The 16,266-nt window shown below is 40.0% G+C and overlaps 1 protein-coding gene across 1 annotated transcript; it reads right to left on the bottom strand.

The window, feature by feature from the left end:
• Positions 1-812: 812 nt before the first annotated feature.
• On the bottom strand, positions 813-13,546 carry SSR3 (signal sequence receptor subunit 3). The gene is made up of 5 exons (XM_032408377.1): positions 13,332-13,546; positions 12,062-12,188; positions 7,266-7,364; positions 2,348-2,479; positions 813-1,086 (listed from the first exon to the last, which is right to left on the bottom strand). The coding sequence occupies exons 1-5, from the start codon at positions 13,462-13,464 to the stop codon at positions 1,020-1,022; spliced, it is 558 nt and encodes a 185-aa protein (XP_032264268.1). The 5' UTR covers positions 13,465-13,546; the 3' UTR covers positions 813-1,019.
• Between the last annotated feature and the right edge of the window lie 2,720 nt (positions 13,547-16,266).

The raw sequence follows: 16,266 nt of genomic DNA, 5'->3' as shown, positions 1-16,266 counted from the left end.
CAAGTCTGTGTGAAATTCTCTCTCCCTGTGCCCCTCCCACTTGTGCTCTCTCAAACAAATAAAATCTTAAAAAAAAAAAAAAGGTCAAATTTATGAAAGTCCTGATGGAAAAAGGCTGCACTAAATGCTATAGAAACACTAAAACCACTGCAATTCCTCGGAGAGTTCTTAGAATTCTGGAACTAAGATCATAAACATTATTCTAATCTCTTACACATCAATATTCAGGAAGGAGGTTCTCTACTGAATATTCCTCTAGTGGTGTGAGACCCTAGGCAAGGAAAACAATGATTCCAGTCTCTCAGTCAGGTCAAACCAACATGGTAGGGTTGAGCTGACCTCCCTGGCCACCCAAGGCAGGGCTATACAGCTGAACAGTATGTGCTTTAACCCCACGGGACAACTTTCATATGCCTGGCCACTAATTTTAGGTTATTACCCTGGCTCCCTCGCTTCTGTTAAAACAACAAAAAAACACTTTTCCACAAGTTTCTCTGCCCCAAATTGGAGACCTTGTTTTTGAGTTATTTCAAATCACAAATTCAGAGATTTGTAAACATGAGGCTTCTGTTCAATCCCCAGGGGGAAAGGATTCTTCATTCTGCTATTTATGGTTCACAAAAGTTGTAATATTGTGGTTAGAACACAAAGAACCACTTATTAACTTCTTGCTACTATTATAAATAATAACAGCTCAGTCCAGGTTACTGTGACCTCTGACAGATCAAGGAAACAAGCTATTTTCTCCTCTTGTGATTTAAGCACATTGCGAGACACTTTTTACCTTTTAAAAAATGTCCTGGCACTCTGAGTTTCCCTTTCAATTCATTTAATTTCAACAATCTGTCAAAAAAGAGCCAATAAACAAATACTGAATTACATTTTGTTGGGTTTTTCAAAACCTCCAACTGCAGACTATAAAAACATCTTGTGTCTCTCTCACCCTGACCACCCTGCTACGTTTCCATATACCACAGGCCACCCGTAGATACAAAGCCAGGGGGCAAAGCCGGCATGGTCTACTTGGAGCCAGTAGACAGGAGGGCGATGAGGCCTGATGAAGCACTTATGGATAAAATATAGTTCCTGTAAAAATTTAACGTTAAGGAAAGATTAAAAGCCCAAAAGTAGTTCTTCAACAAAATAAAAAGAGCCCATCTCTTTGAAATGCACTGTTCCCCGTGTGACACTGTAAAATGACAATGATGTGCAGTCCCATCGTCTGCAAATGCAATTTACAAGACAGAAGGCTATAAAGAATGAAGAGCATTCACAGGAAACGTGTTCCAATTTTAAAAAGAAAACACTTGAGACAGAAACCTAGAATACATGATCACAAAGAAGACATCTGAATTCCATTTAACCTAAAGGAGAAGAGCTAATCAAGATTATGAACAGGAAGAAGAAACTTAGCTTCCCTGCCTCCAGCCAAGAGCAAAGGAAAAATAAGTCTCCCCTGTCCATCAGTGTTTTGGCTACAGTTGGCCTGTAAAAGCAAGGAGGCTCTGAAAGTTCATAGCTACTCTCAGCCTCAGAATGGGACTGTTGAGGACAAACCACTCTGGTATTCCCAGAAGACACAAGTTGGAGGAGTCTATTTTATTACATAAAATCTCCACTTAAAAGTATGGCTGCACATCCCTACCTAACACCTTTAATTAAAATTACCTAAAAAGAGAAGACTGATTCTTGCCCAAAAGCTCAATTTAAGAGCAGCTTGAAACACTGTTAAGATATTATGAAATGTGCCTATTTAACTACACTGGCTATCCACCCAATTCCAAAGCAGACACATGGGCTTATGCCAGGAGCTATCAAAGAAGGCAAGTTGCTTTTGATCCTCAGAACTTATTTTTAAATAGGAAGATACACATGATCATATATATAAGAGTGCTTTGTAATACTTATTTATCATGAAGTTATAATTTATAAACTTCAAAGAACTTTAAGTCAAACCCAAAGCCCTTATTTAAAATGTCCAGAAACTTGGGGCGCCTGGGTGGCTCAGTCGTTAAGCGTCTGCCTTCGGCTCAGGTCATGATCCCAGGGTCCTGGGATCGAGCCCCGCATCGGGCTCCCTGCTCGGCGGGAAGCCTGCTTCTCCCTCTCCCACTCCCCCTGCTTGTGTTCCCTCTCTTGCTGTGTCTCTCTCTGTCAAACAAATAAAATCTTTAAAAAATAAAATAAAATAAAATGTCCAGAAATTTGCCTGAGGTCACAGTGCTATTTAGTGAACTGATTCCCTGGGCAGTTTTCTTCACAGTAAAATACTTGGGATAAATCAAAAACCAAAACAAACTATTGATTCTAGACTTCAAAAAATGCTAATCAACCTTTAAAAGGATACACTGTAGGGTTGAAGTTCTTCAATATAAAGAAGGAAGCAACAATGACCAAGACCAGGAAAAGGGTGTTGTTATAGAAGATGGAAAATGTTGTAGCTTCATAATCAGCAACTTCGTTCTTCTTCCACAAGATTCTGTAGACAAACAAATTGATCAAGTTTATAAATATGTATTAAAATATTTTAAATACCACATGGCTCTAGTTCACTATAAGGTAAGTTTTTCCTTACGTATTCTGGACAGAATGTGTTTTTAACATTAAATTTAATCAGCACTGTGCCCTTTTTTCCTGCTGAAAAAGATATTTTACTCTACTGATAAAAATAGCTGCTCGGTATATTACTTTTCCCAGGCAGTCAGGGCTTTGGAGGAAGGGACAGATTAATTGCAATTGGCTTGGCTTCACCAGCAGCCTAAAGAGACATCGTTCTCTGGGTCCTCACCTAAAACAAACTCCATGATCAGTAGCCAGATGAAGCTTTCCTGGCTGTGCTGGCTTAAGACTCAATAGCCTCCAGATCTCAGCCTTCAATATTACACCTGAAGACAATCCCAAAAACAAAACCTAGCCGTGGCTCACAGAAGCAGACTTGTCTGCAACTATCTTTATCTGCCTTTACATAATTCAAAGAATGTGCTTCAATATTAGGAGGATTTTTTAACTTCTGTAAAACCCATTTACTTTTTATTTAATCCATTTTACTCATTACGTTTTATTAACTAAAACTTTATCAGCCTTTTCTTTTACCTCTTCACACGGGCAGCAGCAAGTTCCAGGATGCCTATGAATAAGGTAGCCTTTATTCCATTTGATTAACTAACTTTGTAAGGCAGTTTTTAGAAGAGTAGGTTGTGACCCACTAGCGGGACGTGAAATCAATTGGGTGGATTCAACGCTCAGGGAAAGTGAGTGGAATGAGACCAGCATTTTTTTAAATAGAAAAATATTGAGGGTGCCTGGGTGGCTCAGTCGGTTAAGCATCTGCCTTTGGCTCAGGTCGTGATCCCAGGGTCCTAGGATCAAGCCCCACATTGGGTTCCCGGCTGGCCCAGTGGGGAGTCTGCTTCTCCCTCTGCCTGGCGCTCCCCCTGCTTACGTGCTTGCACTCTCTCTCTGACAAATAAATAAAATCTTAAAAAAAGAAAAGAAAAATATCAAGTGTATCACCCACAGCAGGATAATTATTGTTTTGTGAAACGTTTGCATGTGTGCATGGTTTGAGTGTATTTGGTCGAAAGGTGAAGTACTTTACTGTGATTATTATCAAAAAGGTTGAAAGCCATCACCACTGATGCTTTGTCCTCCCCAAAGATACACTACTCTGGGGCCAGATGATCCCCTCCACCAATCCTAAGGACAGCACTATGGCTAATGTCATTGGCAACTGCTACATTTTACTCACCAAATGTTTTAATCCAAAGTCAACAAGCTTGACTGTAAAGGAGCTAAATGAAATGAACTTAACTTCATCACAAGAAGTTTGTGTTCTCTAATATAAATGCCATAGGTCCTTGATTCTATGGATACCATCAACTTAATAAAACTTCTGTTTACTGTAAGTTTGGGAGAAGTAAAAGATATTACATTAAAGGCAGCCATCAACTATAAAACAGCTCCTGATGTAAGAGAAGTTTAAATGTAAATTTAAAAAACATGTGACTTGGAATTGGAGGAAATAATTATACCAGTTTAACACTGATCAAAGAAAACACCATCTCAAAAAGATGCATAGCCCCAACATGGTTTAATGCTAGAAAACATTCAGAACAAGTGTCTGTTTTTAAGACTCTGGTACAAGACCCAGTGGAGACAGGTTCCTTAAACAGGCTATTAGCATGCCTCCATTATGGCTGCTTAGATTATCCCACCTCCATAGGAGCACTTCTCCCTAACTCCTTGTCATGCCTGAATTAGAACCATCTTCAAAACAGTTGTGATGAAACAAGTGGCTCAATCCTTTAGGTTACTCCAGCTCCCGATATGTCCAAGTGTTACATCAGTGTATACACAGGACTATCTTGGACAGCTTTCAGAATTTTCTCTAGCCCAATGATATCCTGGTTCATTTAGAAAAAAATGAAGAGCCCCAAATGCCCTCATCAGCAATAGGTCTGCCAAAGCTTCACTGGTAAGAAACCTAGTTTGGGAGAGCACGCCCAAGGAGTCATTTTTCACGCCCAAGGAGTCATTTTTCCAAGGAACATTTCCTACAGGGCAAAGACTGAGACCAAACTCAAGAACTGTTATAATCACATTAATACTAAATGACAGACCATTGGTAAGTCAAGAAGAAATACCACTCACACCCTGGGATAAGTATTAATGACTCTCTGATTTTCCTCAGCTAATTTCCAACCCTGAATGGAGAGCAAAGCAGTTTCAAAGTCGCATGGGACACATATTCCAAATGACTGTAGGTGGGAGCTTTGAGCCGTATGTATCTAGGCAAAGAGGTGTTGCTAAGCCTTCTCTTAAATCTCTTGAAGCAACTCTTTTGAGGGAGAAAAATACTAGATTTTTTTTTTGTAAATACTAGATCTTAATGAGAGTCCTGATCCCAGTTAGCAGAGTCAATCATGAGTATACACCTGGATACAACTTTATCCAGTGTGGTTTTTGTGAAATAGTAACAGCACAAACTTCTGATGACAAGAATAGAAATTTTATAATCTTCTGACACTCTACATTTTATGTATTCACAGAACCTACACTTCATTCTTTGAAATACTGATTCAGCCAATGGCAAAGATATTTCATTTCCAATTCCAACTCTGATCCAGTAGTAGTGACTACCTGAATACCATGCTGAGAAAAATCCTGAGACATATCCCAGAATCAAGAACATGTGCCAGACCAAATCAGGCAAGTCTGCAGTGGGCAGAGGAGACACATTTGCCATCTCTGCTACAATTCATCACCTAAAACCTACAGAGCTGTAACAAGCATTTTGAAACTGGGTAACTGTGATGTACACTCCAATTTAAGAACCACTTTTCTAATAAATACTATAATTTAGTAAAAAGATTTTTTTTAAAGATTTTATTTTTTTTTTTAAAGATATTATTTCTTTATTTGAGAGAGAGAAAATGGGAGAGAGCACATGAGAGGGGTTAGGGTAGAGGGAGAAGCAGACTCCCCGCTGAGCAGGGAGCCTGACACGGGACTTGATCCCAGGACCCCGGGATCATGACCTGAGCTGAAGGCAGTCGCTTAACCAACTGAGCCACCCAGGCCCCCAGATTTTATTTATTTATTTGACAGAGAGAGACACAAGCAGGGGGAGTAGGAGAGGGAGAAGCAGGCTTCCCACAGAGCGGGGAGCCCAATGCGAGGGTCAATCCCAGGACCCTGGGATCATGACCTGAGCCGGAGGCAGATGCTTAACGACTGAGTCACCCAGGTGCCCAGTAAAAAGATTTTTTAAAAAAATGTCCTAGATTCCCTATCTCTATCACCATGCAAAAATTTACAATCAGGAAGCTATGCAACCAGACCTCATTAAAGCTGCCTTCACTGTCACTATTTTAATATTGTACCCTTCAGGAAGCATCTGGCTGGCTCAGTCGGTAGAGCATGCAACTCTTGATCTCTGGGTGGTGAGTCTGAGCCCCACACTGGGTGCAGAGATTACTTAAAAAAATAAATAAAATCTTAAAAAAAAAATATTGTATCCTTCAGTTTTTATAAAGGATCCACAGGAGATCACCATTTCTATAATGTTTTAGTGCCTTTTCAAAACCACTGTAGAAGACATTGTTTATTAAGTTACTCAGTGTCCCTTAAATAAGGATCCACTTGATAAAGTCCTTCCAAGATTCAGTGCCAGGAAAGTTTCTTTTCAGAAGGATTTACATGCTGCTTCTCATCAGACAATGAAAGTGTATGACCTCAGATGCTTCCCCTGACACTTGGAAGCTCAGAGTTAAGTTCAATGCTCAACTGCTGTAACTAACTCTGAGTTCTTGTTCACCCAGCTTTTCTTACTTTTAAAGGTTTATGATCTTTCAAAATTGTACTGATTTCATATGCACTTTAATATGGCAAGTCTCCACAAAGTCTTTCTGGAGGCAAAGTGGGTTAAAAATTCCATTTCACAAAGCACTTTGTAGATACTAAAACTTAAGATCTATGAAAACAACCTCAACTCGTGACTGTACTAAACCCACGTAACAACTCTAAAGCACAGGTTTATTCAATCATTCAGACTTCTGCTACTCAGATATTAGACTATTAAGTCTTCTAAGAGCATTTGGCAGGAAAAATTGAGGGGTAAGGGCTAACAAATGTGGCAGAGATTTGGGCAACAGGAGAGAAACCAAGTTGTTTTCTTTTTCCCTACCAACGCAGATAACCAAGAACTTGCTGTCCTTAGGGAAGCTCCGGAATGGAAATACCACCACCCAAAAATGCTAACACCAACACAATGTAAACTCTTCAGACCCAGAGGGGTGAGGTAATATGCTCAAGGCTGCAGAGCTATCAAGTGGCAGAGCCACCACTGGATAAAGCTCTGCAGGCTCCTGAACTCCAGGACAGCATTTAAGGAGAACAAGTTCTCCAGCCATACTGCCCAAGTTCTTATTGTGGATTGACCAACGCACAGGAATCTATGCCCTTGGGCAAGTTACCCAAGCTTTCTGTACCTCCGTTTCTTCAGATGTAAATTGGAAATATTAGCCCTACCTCATAGAGCTCTTTAAAGAAACAAATGAACTGTGTATAACACAAAGAAAAGCATCTGGTGGTGGTAAAAACTCAAAATGTCAGTGTGATTGTTATTCCCATTACTATGTCTTCTACAATATCAACATTTAACCTCAGGCAATTCCATTATCCACATTCTCCAGGCAGAAACCAAAAACTTAATTTTCTACAAAGTATTCCCTTTTTGATTATCACTAACACTTTAGAAGTCCAACCTTTCATCTTTTTCCTTTCGAGACATCTTTCTGTTATCAGCTTCAGAAAGTTTTCGAGTCACTTCTTTGGAAACAGCATCCTCCCTCTTCTGTGCTACTCTGGGGGAAAAAAAAAAAAGAAAAAAGTTTCCGCATGCTCCACGAATGAATATCACACTATCTGAAACACTCTGTACTCATATTTTGTATTGGCAATTATATGATACTTTACATTTCAAGAAATAATCTTGACAGAAAATTCCAAGTTTATTATACTGTAATAGCCAAAAGAGAGTTCAAGAACTTCCAAGATGGAGTTTATTAGTTATAAGCTTTGACTTCTGCTTAAAAGGGGTAATTTTCCAAAGTTTAGGTATTTAATATGGAAATAAGTCAAATGCTTTTAGCACAACTTAGTTATAAATCATTTTAACTCCATTTTGTTTTAGCCTAGTTATTTGTTTCTATAAATAAATTTGATAAGGCACTGGCAAATGATATAGGATCTCAATTCCAGTAAATAAAAGTAAACTAGACTTAAAAAACAAAAGGGGAGGGGCACCTGGGTGGCTCAGATGGTTAAGCGTCTGCCTTCGGCTCAGGTCATGATCCCAGCGTCCTGGGATCGAGCCCCGCATCGGGCTCCCTGCTCAGTGGGGAGCCTGCTTCTCCCTCTGCCGGCCACTCCCCCTGCTTGCACATGTACACAGTTGCGCATGCATGTGCGCACTCTCTGGTAAATAAAATCTTTATTTTAAAAAAGGGAATTGTTGGCAAGGATGCGGAGAAAGGGGAACCCTCCTACACTGTTGGTGGGAGTGCAAGCTGGTGCAGCCACTCTGGAAAACAGTATGGAGGTTCCTCAAAAAGTTGAAAACAGAGCTACCCTACGACCCAGCAACTGCACTACTGGGTATTTACCCCAAAGATACAAATGTAGTGATCTGAAGGGGTACACGCACCCCGATGTTTATAGCAGCAATGTCCACAATAGCCAAACCATGGAAAGAGCCCAGATGTCCATCAACAGATGAATGGATAAAGAAGATGTGGTGTGCCTATATATACACAATGGAATATTATGCAGCCATCAAAAAAAAAAATGAAATCTTGCCATTTGCAACGACGTAGATAGAACTAGAGGGTATTATGCTAAACGAAATAAGTCAGAGAAAGACAAGTTTCATATGATCTCACTGATATGTGGAATTTAAGAAACAAAACAGAGAATCATACAGGAAGAGAGAAAAAAATAAAACAAGACGAAACCAGAGAGGGAGACAAACCATAAGACTCTTAATCACAGGAAACAAACTGAGGGTTGCTGGAGGGGAGGGGGGCAAGGGATGGGGTGGCTGGGTGATGGACACTGGGGAGGGCACGTGATGTAATGAGTACTGGGTATAAGACTGATGAATCACAGGCCTGTACCTCTGAAACCAATAATACATTATATGTTAATTAATTGAATTTAAATAAAATGTTTAAAAAAATTACAAAGCAGAATCATAAAAAAATAAAATAAAAATAAAAAGGGAATTAACAGCTGTAACATATTAAAGTAATACTTTAACTCCACTCAAAGAACAATTTTACTAAAAATAAGTAATGCCACAAGGTCAGGGATCAACCATACCACTTTTAACTAAATGAACCACTGTATGGAATCAGCCAGAAAAACTAAAAGTGTTATTCAAGATACCAGATCAGAATCTTCAGTGATCAGTCAAATTAAAAAAAAAAAAAAAGTACATTCATCAGAAAATCTGTAAGGTGAATTTTATCAGATGAGACTGCTAGTGAAAGAGAGTATAAAATTTAACCTATGACAAAATATAAAAAGCCTCCCAAAGTTCATGACATTTAAATTCAACATGGTTTATTTTTCATAATATAGGAGGAGAGACTGGTTAGCCATAATTATAGAAGAAAAATAACAGATATACGCAAAATCTAGCAATTATCTACACAGTCCCACTATGAAAATGTTCAACACAATATTGAGATATATTAAAAGCAAGAAAATATGGAACATGGAAATCTGTTCACTCTATGTTCAATTAATTAATCCCTCATTACTATGCTATATTTAGTTTTGGTCAGTGTACCAAGAAAAGGTGTGGAGAAATCAGGATAGATTCCTGAAAAGAAAGCCCAAGATCATTCAAGTCCATAGTTTTCAACCTTTCTTTAACCACAAGAGCTTCTGGGATACAAATTAAACACAAATTCCCAAAGATCCAACTTCAACTGATTCATTTTATTATGTAAAAGTTCTGTTCTTAAGGGCAGAGACTCTTATTTCTGAACCTCTCTAGCAGAACAGGCACTCAAAGGTTTCTTGAACTTAGCATAAGACCACTTTTTTCTAAGAAAGGCCAGCTGATAAGAAATGAATGTGGTTTACAGCAGAAACATTTCTGAGCTGAACAGAGGGAAGAAAATATACATATATACACCCACCCCCACAGCCCGTCAGAATGGTAGGACACAGGAATAAATTATTTTCAAAAGAGTTGGCTATCTCCAAGTATCTTTAAGACAAACAGTCAATCATCTGTTCACAGGACAAATCTTCCTGAATAGACCAAACCAGATTAACTAGTTAATTTCTCTTCTAGATCTAAACTTCTATCTTCACCTAACAGACCCGTAACAACCTGTCAGGTTTATTACAACTCAACAACTCCTACCCTCTTAGGGTTCTTAAGTAAGTCTCAGTGCTGAATGCTCTAAAACAAGACAAAGGTTACTCCAGTGGCCCAGCACTCAGCCAAATGAGATAACCCACAAAATCAACGGTTTATCTTCTATTATTTTTTTAACGTATTTCAGAACCTTTCCAGAATAAAAAAGAAAAATACCATCTATTTAATTTCTCTTTTTTTTAAGATTGTATTTATTTATTTGAGAAAGAGAGAGAGAGAGAGAAACAGCATGAGAAGGGAGAGGGTCAGAGGGAGAAGCAGGTTCCCTGCTGAGCCGGAAGCCCGTTGCTGGACTGATCCCAGGACTCCGGGACCATGACCTGAGCTGACGGCAGTTACTTAACAAAGTGAGCCATCCAGGCACCCCCATTTATTTAATTTCTTAAAGAAAAACATTTTTTAAAAGTCACGCAACCTTAAAAAAATTCCTACGGGTTCTCTCACCCCCAATGTCTCCAACACTGCACATAAACATTATGTGCCAGACACTATGCTTAACATGTCACCCATGTTATCTTATCTAATCCTCACCATCTATGAGGTACCATTAGTATCCCCACTTTACAGCTCAGAAATGTGACGTCTCAAAAGATGAAATGTGTGCCCAAAGCTATACATTTAAGCAAAGCAGAGCTTAGACTGGAATCCAGACTGTCAACACATAAGCCAACTTCCCTCTACTATGAACACCTACCCATACTCTGCATCTTCCTGGGTCTTTGAGCTTTAACACATCTTGTAAATCTGTAGAAGCTTCGATATGAGTGGCAGTATTTAATATGAAATCAAAACTATGATTAAAAAAAACAATTCCACTCTGAGAGAACCTATTAAATCAAGTCAGTAAGTAACTGAAATTTTACTCAACTAAATGTACTGTTAACTGTTGTGAGGGACAAAAGACATGGCAGTGGCCCTCAAGAAGCCTAGAGTAGAAATGAGAAGGCAAAAAACCGTAATTTTAATTCCAAAAAGGTTAATGAAAAATAATATGCAGAACAAGTCAAAAAACATCCAAGTCTCAAAGGGAGTGAGTTCCAAGGATATCACAAAGGATGGGTCGTACAAGGTGCCCACATCTTAAGGCTTCACTATCCACAGTTGGCCACACCTCACAAGAAAGCCAGCCCAGAACAGGAGAGTCCAAGACAGGCTGAAACCGGAATGGCAGTTGGTGAAGAGGGCTGCCAAGCAGAAAGACGATAAAGATGATCACTCTGCTGGTCTAGCAGAAAGGCAGTCACACAAACCTGAGCTCCTACAGGTCCAACACAACAGCAGAGAAGATGCTGAGGCCACTTTCAGCCACTGAGGCCACTTCTGGTCTTTATATAATAAATCCCTGTTAACTAAGATCATCTCACCATGTTTCTTTTATTCTTTGAAAGATCTATGTATTTGAGAGAGAGAGCGCATGTGAGTGGGGGAAGGGACAGAGGGAGAGAATACCCAAGTGGACTCCCACTGAATGTGGAGCCTGACACAGGCTCACAGGATCCTGATATCATGACTTGAGCCAAAACCAAAAGTTGGCCACTTAACCAACTGCACCACCCAGGTGCCCCTCATCTCAACATGTTTCTATTCCCTGTCACCACAAAGAGCCTAACATAGAAACAACAAACTTAGAAAGGATTTATATAATGTGTAACCTTAGAGGAAATACAATAATCTTTTACATTTTTACATATTTATAAGAAAAAATGTAATTAGCATTAAAAATGTCAGAGTTAAAAAAAAAAAAAAAGACCACTTATTTCATGTCCAAAAATAGTACATGGAGAACCAGAACTGTTCTTTCCAGAAAGAATTTCATTTGGCTTCAGCAATGTTAATTTACTTGGTGGTTTGTTTTTCTGATAAACCCCATGATTAAGGCTAGTGCTCAACTGTTCTAATTTCACCCTCAAAACCTACTTCTGTAAGTGTCAGAAGCACTGTCTCTGCTTCACTTAGTTAATAATTCTTTATAGCATTAATATGCCTATATACATATACAGATCAAATTGATGCTTATTGAAAACAAGACACACAAATGGTCTTTTAAGACATCCTTCTATATAAAAGTGCAACATGTAATACATACTTTCCCTTGAGAAATATACTTACTTGTGTTTGAGAACAAATTTCACATTTTTGTATGCAAAGGCTACCAAGTAAGTGCTTACTAGGGTCATCACACTATAGAGAACAGCAGACTGAATAAGATCCATATGCCATATTCGCCAATATAACCCTGAATTAAGACAGAAGGGGGAGAGGAGGATACAAAAAGGAACAAAACATTACCACCCAGTTACAAAGGCATGCTCAATTAATTGTAGCTAAGCCTATAAAATACAGTCCAGGTTAGAAAATCTAACACAGTATAAGAGGATCTCCAGAAGTGATAAAGTTACAGTCTCAAACTTCCCCAGCTCAGAAAACTTGAAAAACAGAATCTTCCCATTACTAGTCCAGATGAGATTTCTGCTTCTTCTAAAATGAGAATAAACTCTGAATCCCGCCCCCCCCCAAAAAAAAATCAATTCAGACTTCAAGTTTCATTCATCAGGGTACTATTAAGCTAAGTACAGGCTGTTCCACAGCCACGTGCAGTCCCAAGCCATAGTTTACATGCTGACGTGGCTATCTGAAATCAACGGCCAGTGAGGTTTTAAAAGGCCAAAAGAAAATGAATCTCGACTTAACTGCCCAACAAACGTGCAGCAGTGTGAGGCAGGAGATTCAAATTCAGGAAACCTGAGCTATAACAACTTTGCTCAAGTCTGCAAAGTTCTTCCATCCAAATGAGAATTCTAGCATTGTCCTAATAGCATTAAAGAGTTTAAACAAGTGAGAGCGCCGGCTCTTGGCACTGGTGCAACCTCTCTCATCAAATTAGGAAAACAATGTTCAGCAGCGTGAAGGGCTTCACCTAAAGCTACACTTCTAATTCAGTCCGAGGGTTAATGGGAATTTGACTCTGGCCTAATTCATTAGTTTTTCCAAAATAAGGAAACGATAAAGTTTTAAAGCTGGTAATGGCAAACAATTGTGGGTAAAAAAACAGACAGCAGATTACATATGCATGAGTGTTAGCACAAAATCTTAACCCGATTGTTTGCAGATTAGGGGCCGCCATCCCAGAACTAGGAAATCACAATCTCTCGGAGTGGGGCCACAAGTGAGTTTCCTGTGATGCCGCCCACCACTATCCCCGTTGAGCACACTGAGGCCCACAGAAGCTAGGTGCTATCCCCGTGCTCAGGACAAGTTGGGGACAGCCGCGGGCCGACGGCCCCAGCGCTAACTCCCGCCAGTCGGCCGGGCCCTGCCACGTTCCCGCCCAGCCCGGCCCGCCGGGGGCCTCCGCGGCCCGCCTGCTCCCGGCGCTCACAGATGGGGATGGCGGACACGATGAAGGCATTCCCGAAGAAGAGCGCGGAGGACTTAGCCGAGAGGTTGCGGCTGAAATCCTGCAGAAGCAAATCCTCCTCGGACTGCTGCTTGGAGCCGCCTTTGGGAGCCATGGTGGAGCGGAGCCTCGAGCCTAGAAGGCCGAGCTAGGTAAACGCCGCTGGCACCACCCCCGCGGCCGCCGTACCCGCTATCGCCCCGTCAGCGCTACGCGCGGAGGCGGGACTCGGCGCGGCGCGGAAGCAAGCTTGCCCAGGATTGGCCCCCGCGATGTACGTTTCCCGGCGTGATTCGGCAAGCCGGCCAGACTTCCGGGTTCCTGGCCAGCCCCTTGGCTAGTGGGCTTCAGGAAGGCGGGGATTTGTAGTTTCGTGGATGCTGTTTTTTTTTTTTTAATAAAGAAAACTTTATTGACATTCCACTTCACAAGTGCCATCACGCTTTCCAAGTCGTTGGAATTCCAAAATAGGAAGCTGTTCTGGCCTCGAGTCATTCAGTCGGTCATTCAACGAGAGAACGGTTAATACCCTCTGCGTGTACCCAGCACTGGGGCATTTGAGGAGGAAGTGAAGAAAAGTATAGCTAAACAAGCCCGTGTAAAGTCCTTTCTCCTTTACACATCCATTATCGCATTAAATATCCTCGAAATCCTTTGAGATGCACATCGTTGTCCCTATTTTGCAGATGAAGACCCTGAGGGCGAGAGCCCAGCCGAGCTAGTGTCCAGGGCGTTGACTGTTTTCAACAAAATAACAGTCTACCTTTTCAAGAAAACGAAGGCACTTTGGCTTTTAAGGAGCTCTGGTCTAATTGATGAATATTTAACATGAGTCTAATACATTTACAAATCACAATTACTTTATTTCAACTCAATCTTTAGAGTAATGTGGACTCCACAGCCATGCTAAAAAAGCATAATACTAAGTAAAGAACATGTTGGCTAGACAGGCCTCCTCTGAAGCTCAGAAAATTGAATATGCCTGTTAAAACAACTAGATATAATTCTTAACTCATTGCATTATCACTTTTTCTTTAAAAAAAAAAATACTCAACCCCTTCATTCATAGCAAAAACTTCTTTCATCTACATTATTGGCATCAGGCAAACTTCTCCAAACTTCAGCTTCCCTATCAACAGATTAGTAGAGCTTTCATCTTAATTTCATCCAAATTGCAATTGACTTCCAGTGTTTCCATTCTTATGGAGCTTTCTGTCTGCAACTTTTCAGTCTATTCTCTATATAGGAACCATAGTGAGTGTTCCTAAAATATGTCTTTCATATAAATGCCAGAAGTCTTTATCAATAACAGCAAAATAAGAAAAAATAGACTAGTGATTCTTTTCCAGAAACTTAAGTATTCATTTAAAAATATCTGCAATATGTCCTTTTAAAATGGTACAATGCTCTTCTATTATGCAATGGTGGTGAGAGAGAAGAAACTCTTACTTTCTCTTCCAACATACTCCCCTCTCAGTTTTTTCTACGGTAGATCACATCATTTTTTTACCCATTTGTTCAGACTACAGTGCTAGTTGTCAACACTAATGCCTTTCTTTCCCTCTCCATCTGTGACCAATTCATCAGCAAAACCTTTTGGATCTGTCTTTATACCTAGATTTCTTGTTTACTCTTTACGAACCAAGGATATAAAAAGATAAAAGCAGAAAACTGTAAGATCAAAATCGAGATAGTTAAAAGTAAGAAACAATGATGAAAGAATTATACCTGAGAAAAGTATTTAAACAAAATAGCAAAGATAAAAGTTTGAAATGTTGAGTGTAGATTATAAAAACATTAAAATTGAAATGATCAAAGGAGGTAGCTTTGCAAACCAAGAATAAAAACGAAAGACAATACGGGGCGCCTGGGTGGCTCAGTTGGTTAAGCGACTGCCTTCGGCTCAGGTCATGATCCTGGAGTCCCGGGATCGAGTCCCACATCGGGCTCCCTGCTCGGCAGGGAGTCTGCTTCTCCCTCTGACCCTCCTCCCTCTCATGCTCTCTGTCTCTCATTCTCTCTCTCGCAAATAAATAAAATCTTAAAAAAAAAAAAAAAAAAAAAAAAAAAAAAAAAAAAAAAAACGAAAGACAATAAAGATGGGGCGCTTGGGTGGCTCAGCCTTTAAGCGTCTGCCTTCGGCTCAGGTCATGATCCCAGGGTCCTGGGATGGAGCCCTGCATGGAGCCCCGCATGGAGCTCCCTGCTCAGCAGGAAGCCTGCTTCTCCCTCCCACTCCCCCTGCTTGTGTTCCCTCTCTCGCTGTGTCTCTCTGTGTCAAATAAATAAAATCTTAAAAAAAAAAAAAAAAAAGACATTAAAGATAAACAGAAGAGAATCTAAAATAGTAGGAATTTAAATTCTTTATAGGGTAAGATAAAAAAATATGTAACCAATGATGTTAACGACAGAGAAGGTTTTTTGGTGATGGTAAAAATGAAGACATGAAGATAGCACACTAGAAATACTAGAACAGTGTTTTCTTATACCAAATGCAATCTAGTTCCTTTTGAAGAACCGCAAAATCTAAGGATCATCTATATGTGGCATATGTGGCCATGGCACATTAGACAAGCAGAGTAAAAGGTGTGCTGAAAAAACAGAAGGAAGGGTAGGCAATAGATTCTATGCAAAGACTGCAATATATTTTGGCTATTTCAATATAGTTTAACTCTGTGAAGGAACCAGATGGACTTGAGTCCATCCCAGCTTGATTCTGATCTGTGAATTTAAGGCTTAACATTTCCATCACTTCATACCTAGATTGCGGAAAAAAAGGGGGGGGGGAAATTTAAAGAAATAATATTTATTACTGGCAGGGACAAGGATAACAAATTTCTCTCATCCACTGCTGATGGCTTTGTGGAAGAAAATCCAACAGGCTAAAAATTAATACACCTTCCTTGTGACACACACT

Source organism: Phoca vitulina, unplaced genomic scaffold (genome assembly GCF_004348235.1).
Source record: "Phoca vitulina isolate PV1807 unplaced genomic scaffold, GSC_HSeal_1.0 scaffold10, whole genome shotgun sequence".
Classification (NCBI taxonomy): domain Eukaryota; kingdom Metazoa; phylum Chordata; class Mammalia; order Carnivora; family Phocidae; genus Phoca; species Phoca vitulina.
The sequence above is the reverse complement of the archived record's forward strand: the minus strand, read 5'-3'. Positions and strand labels throughout refer to the sequence as shown.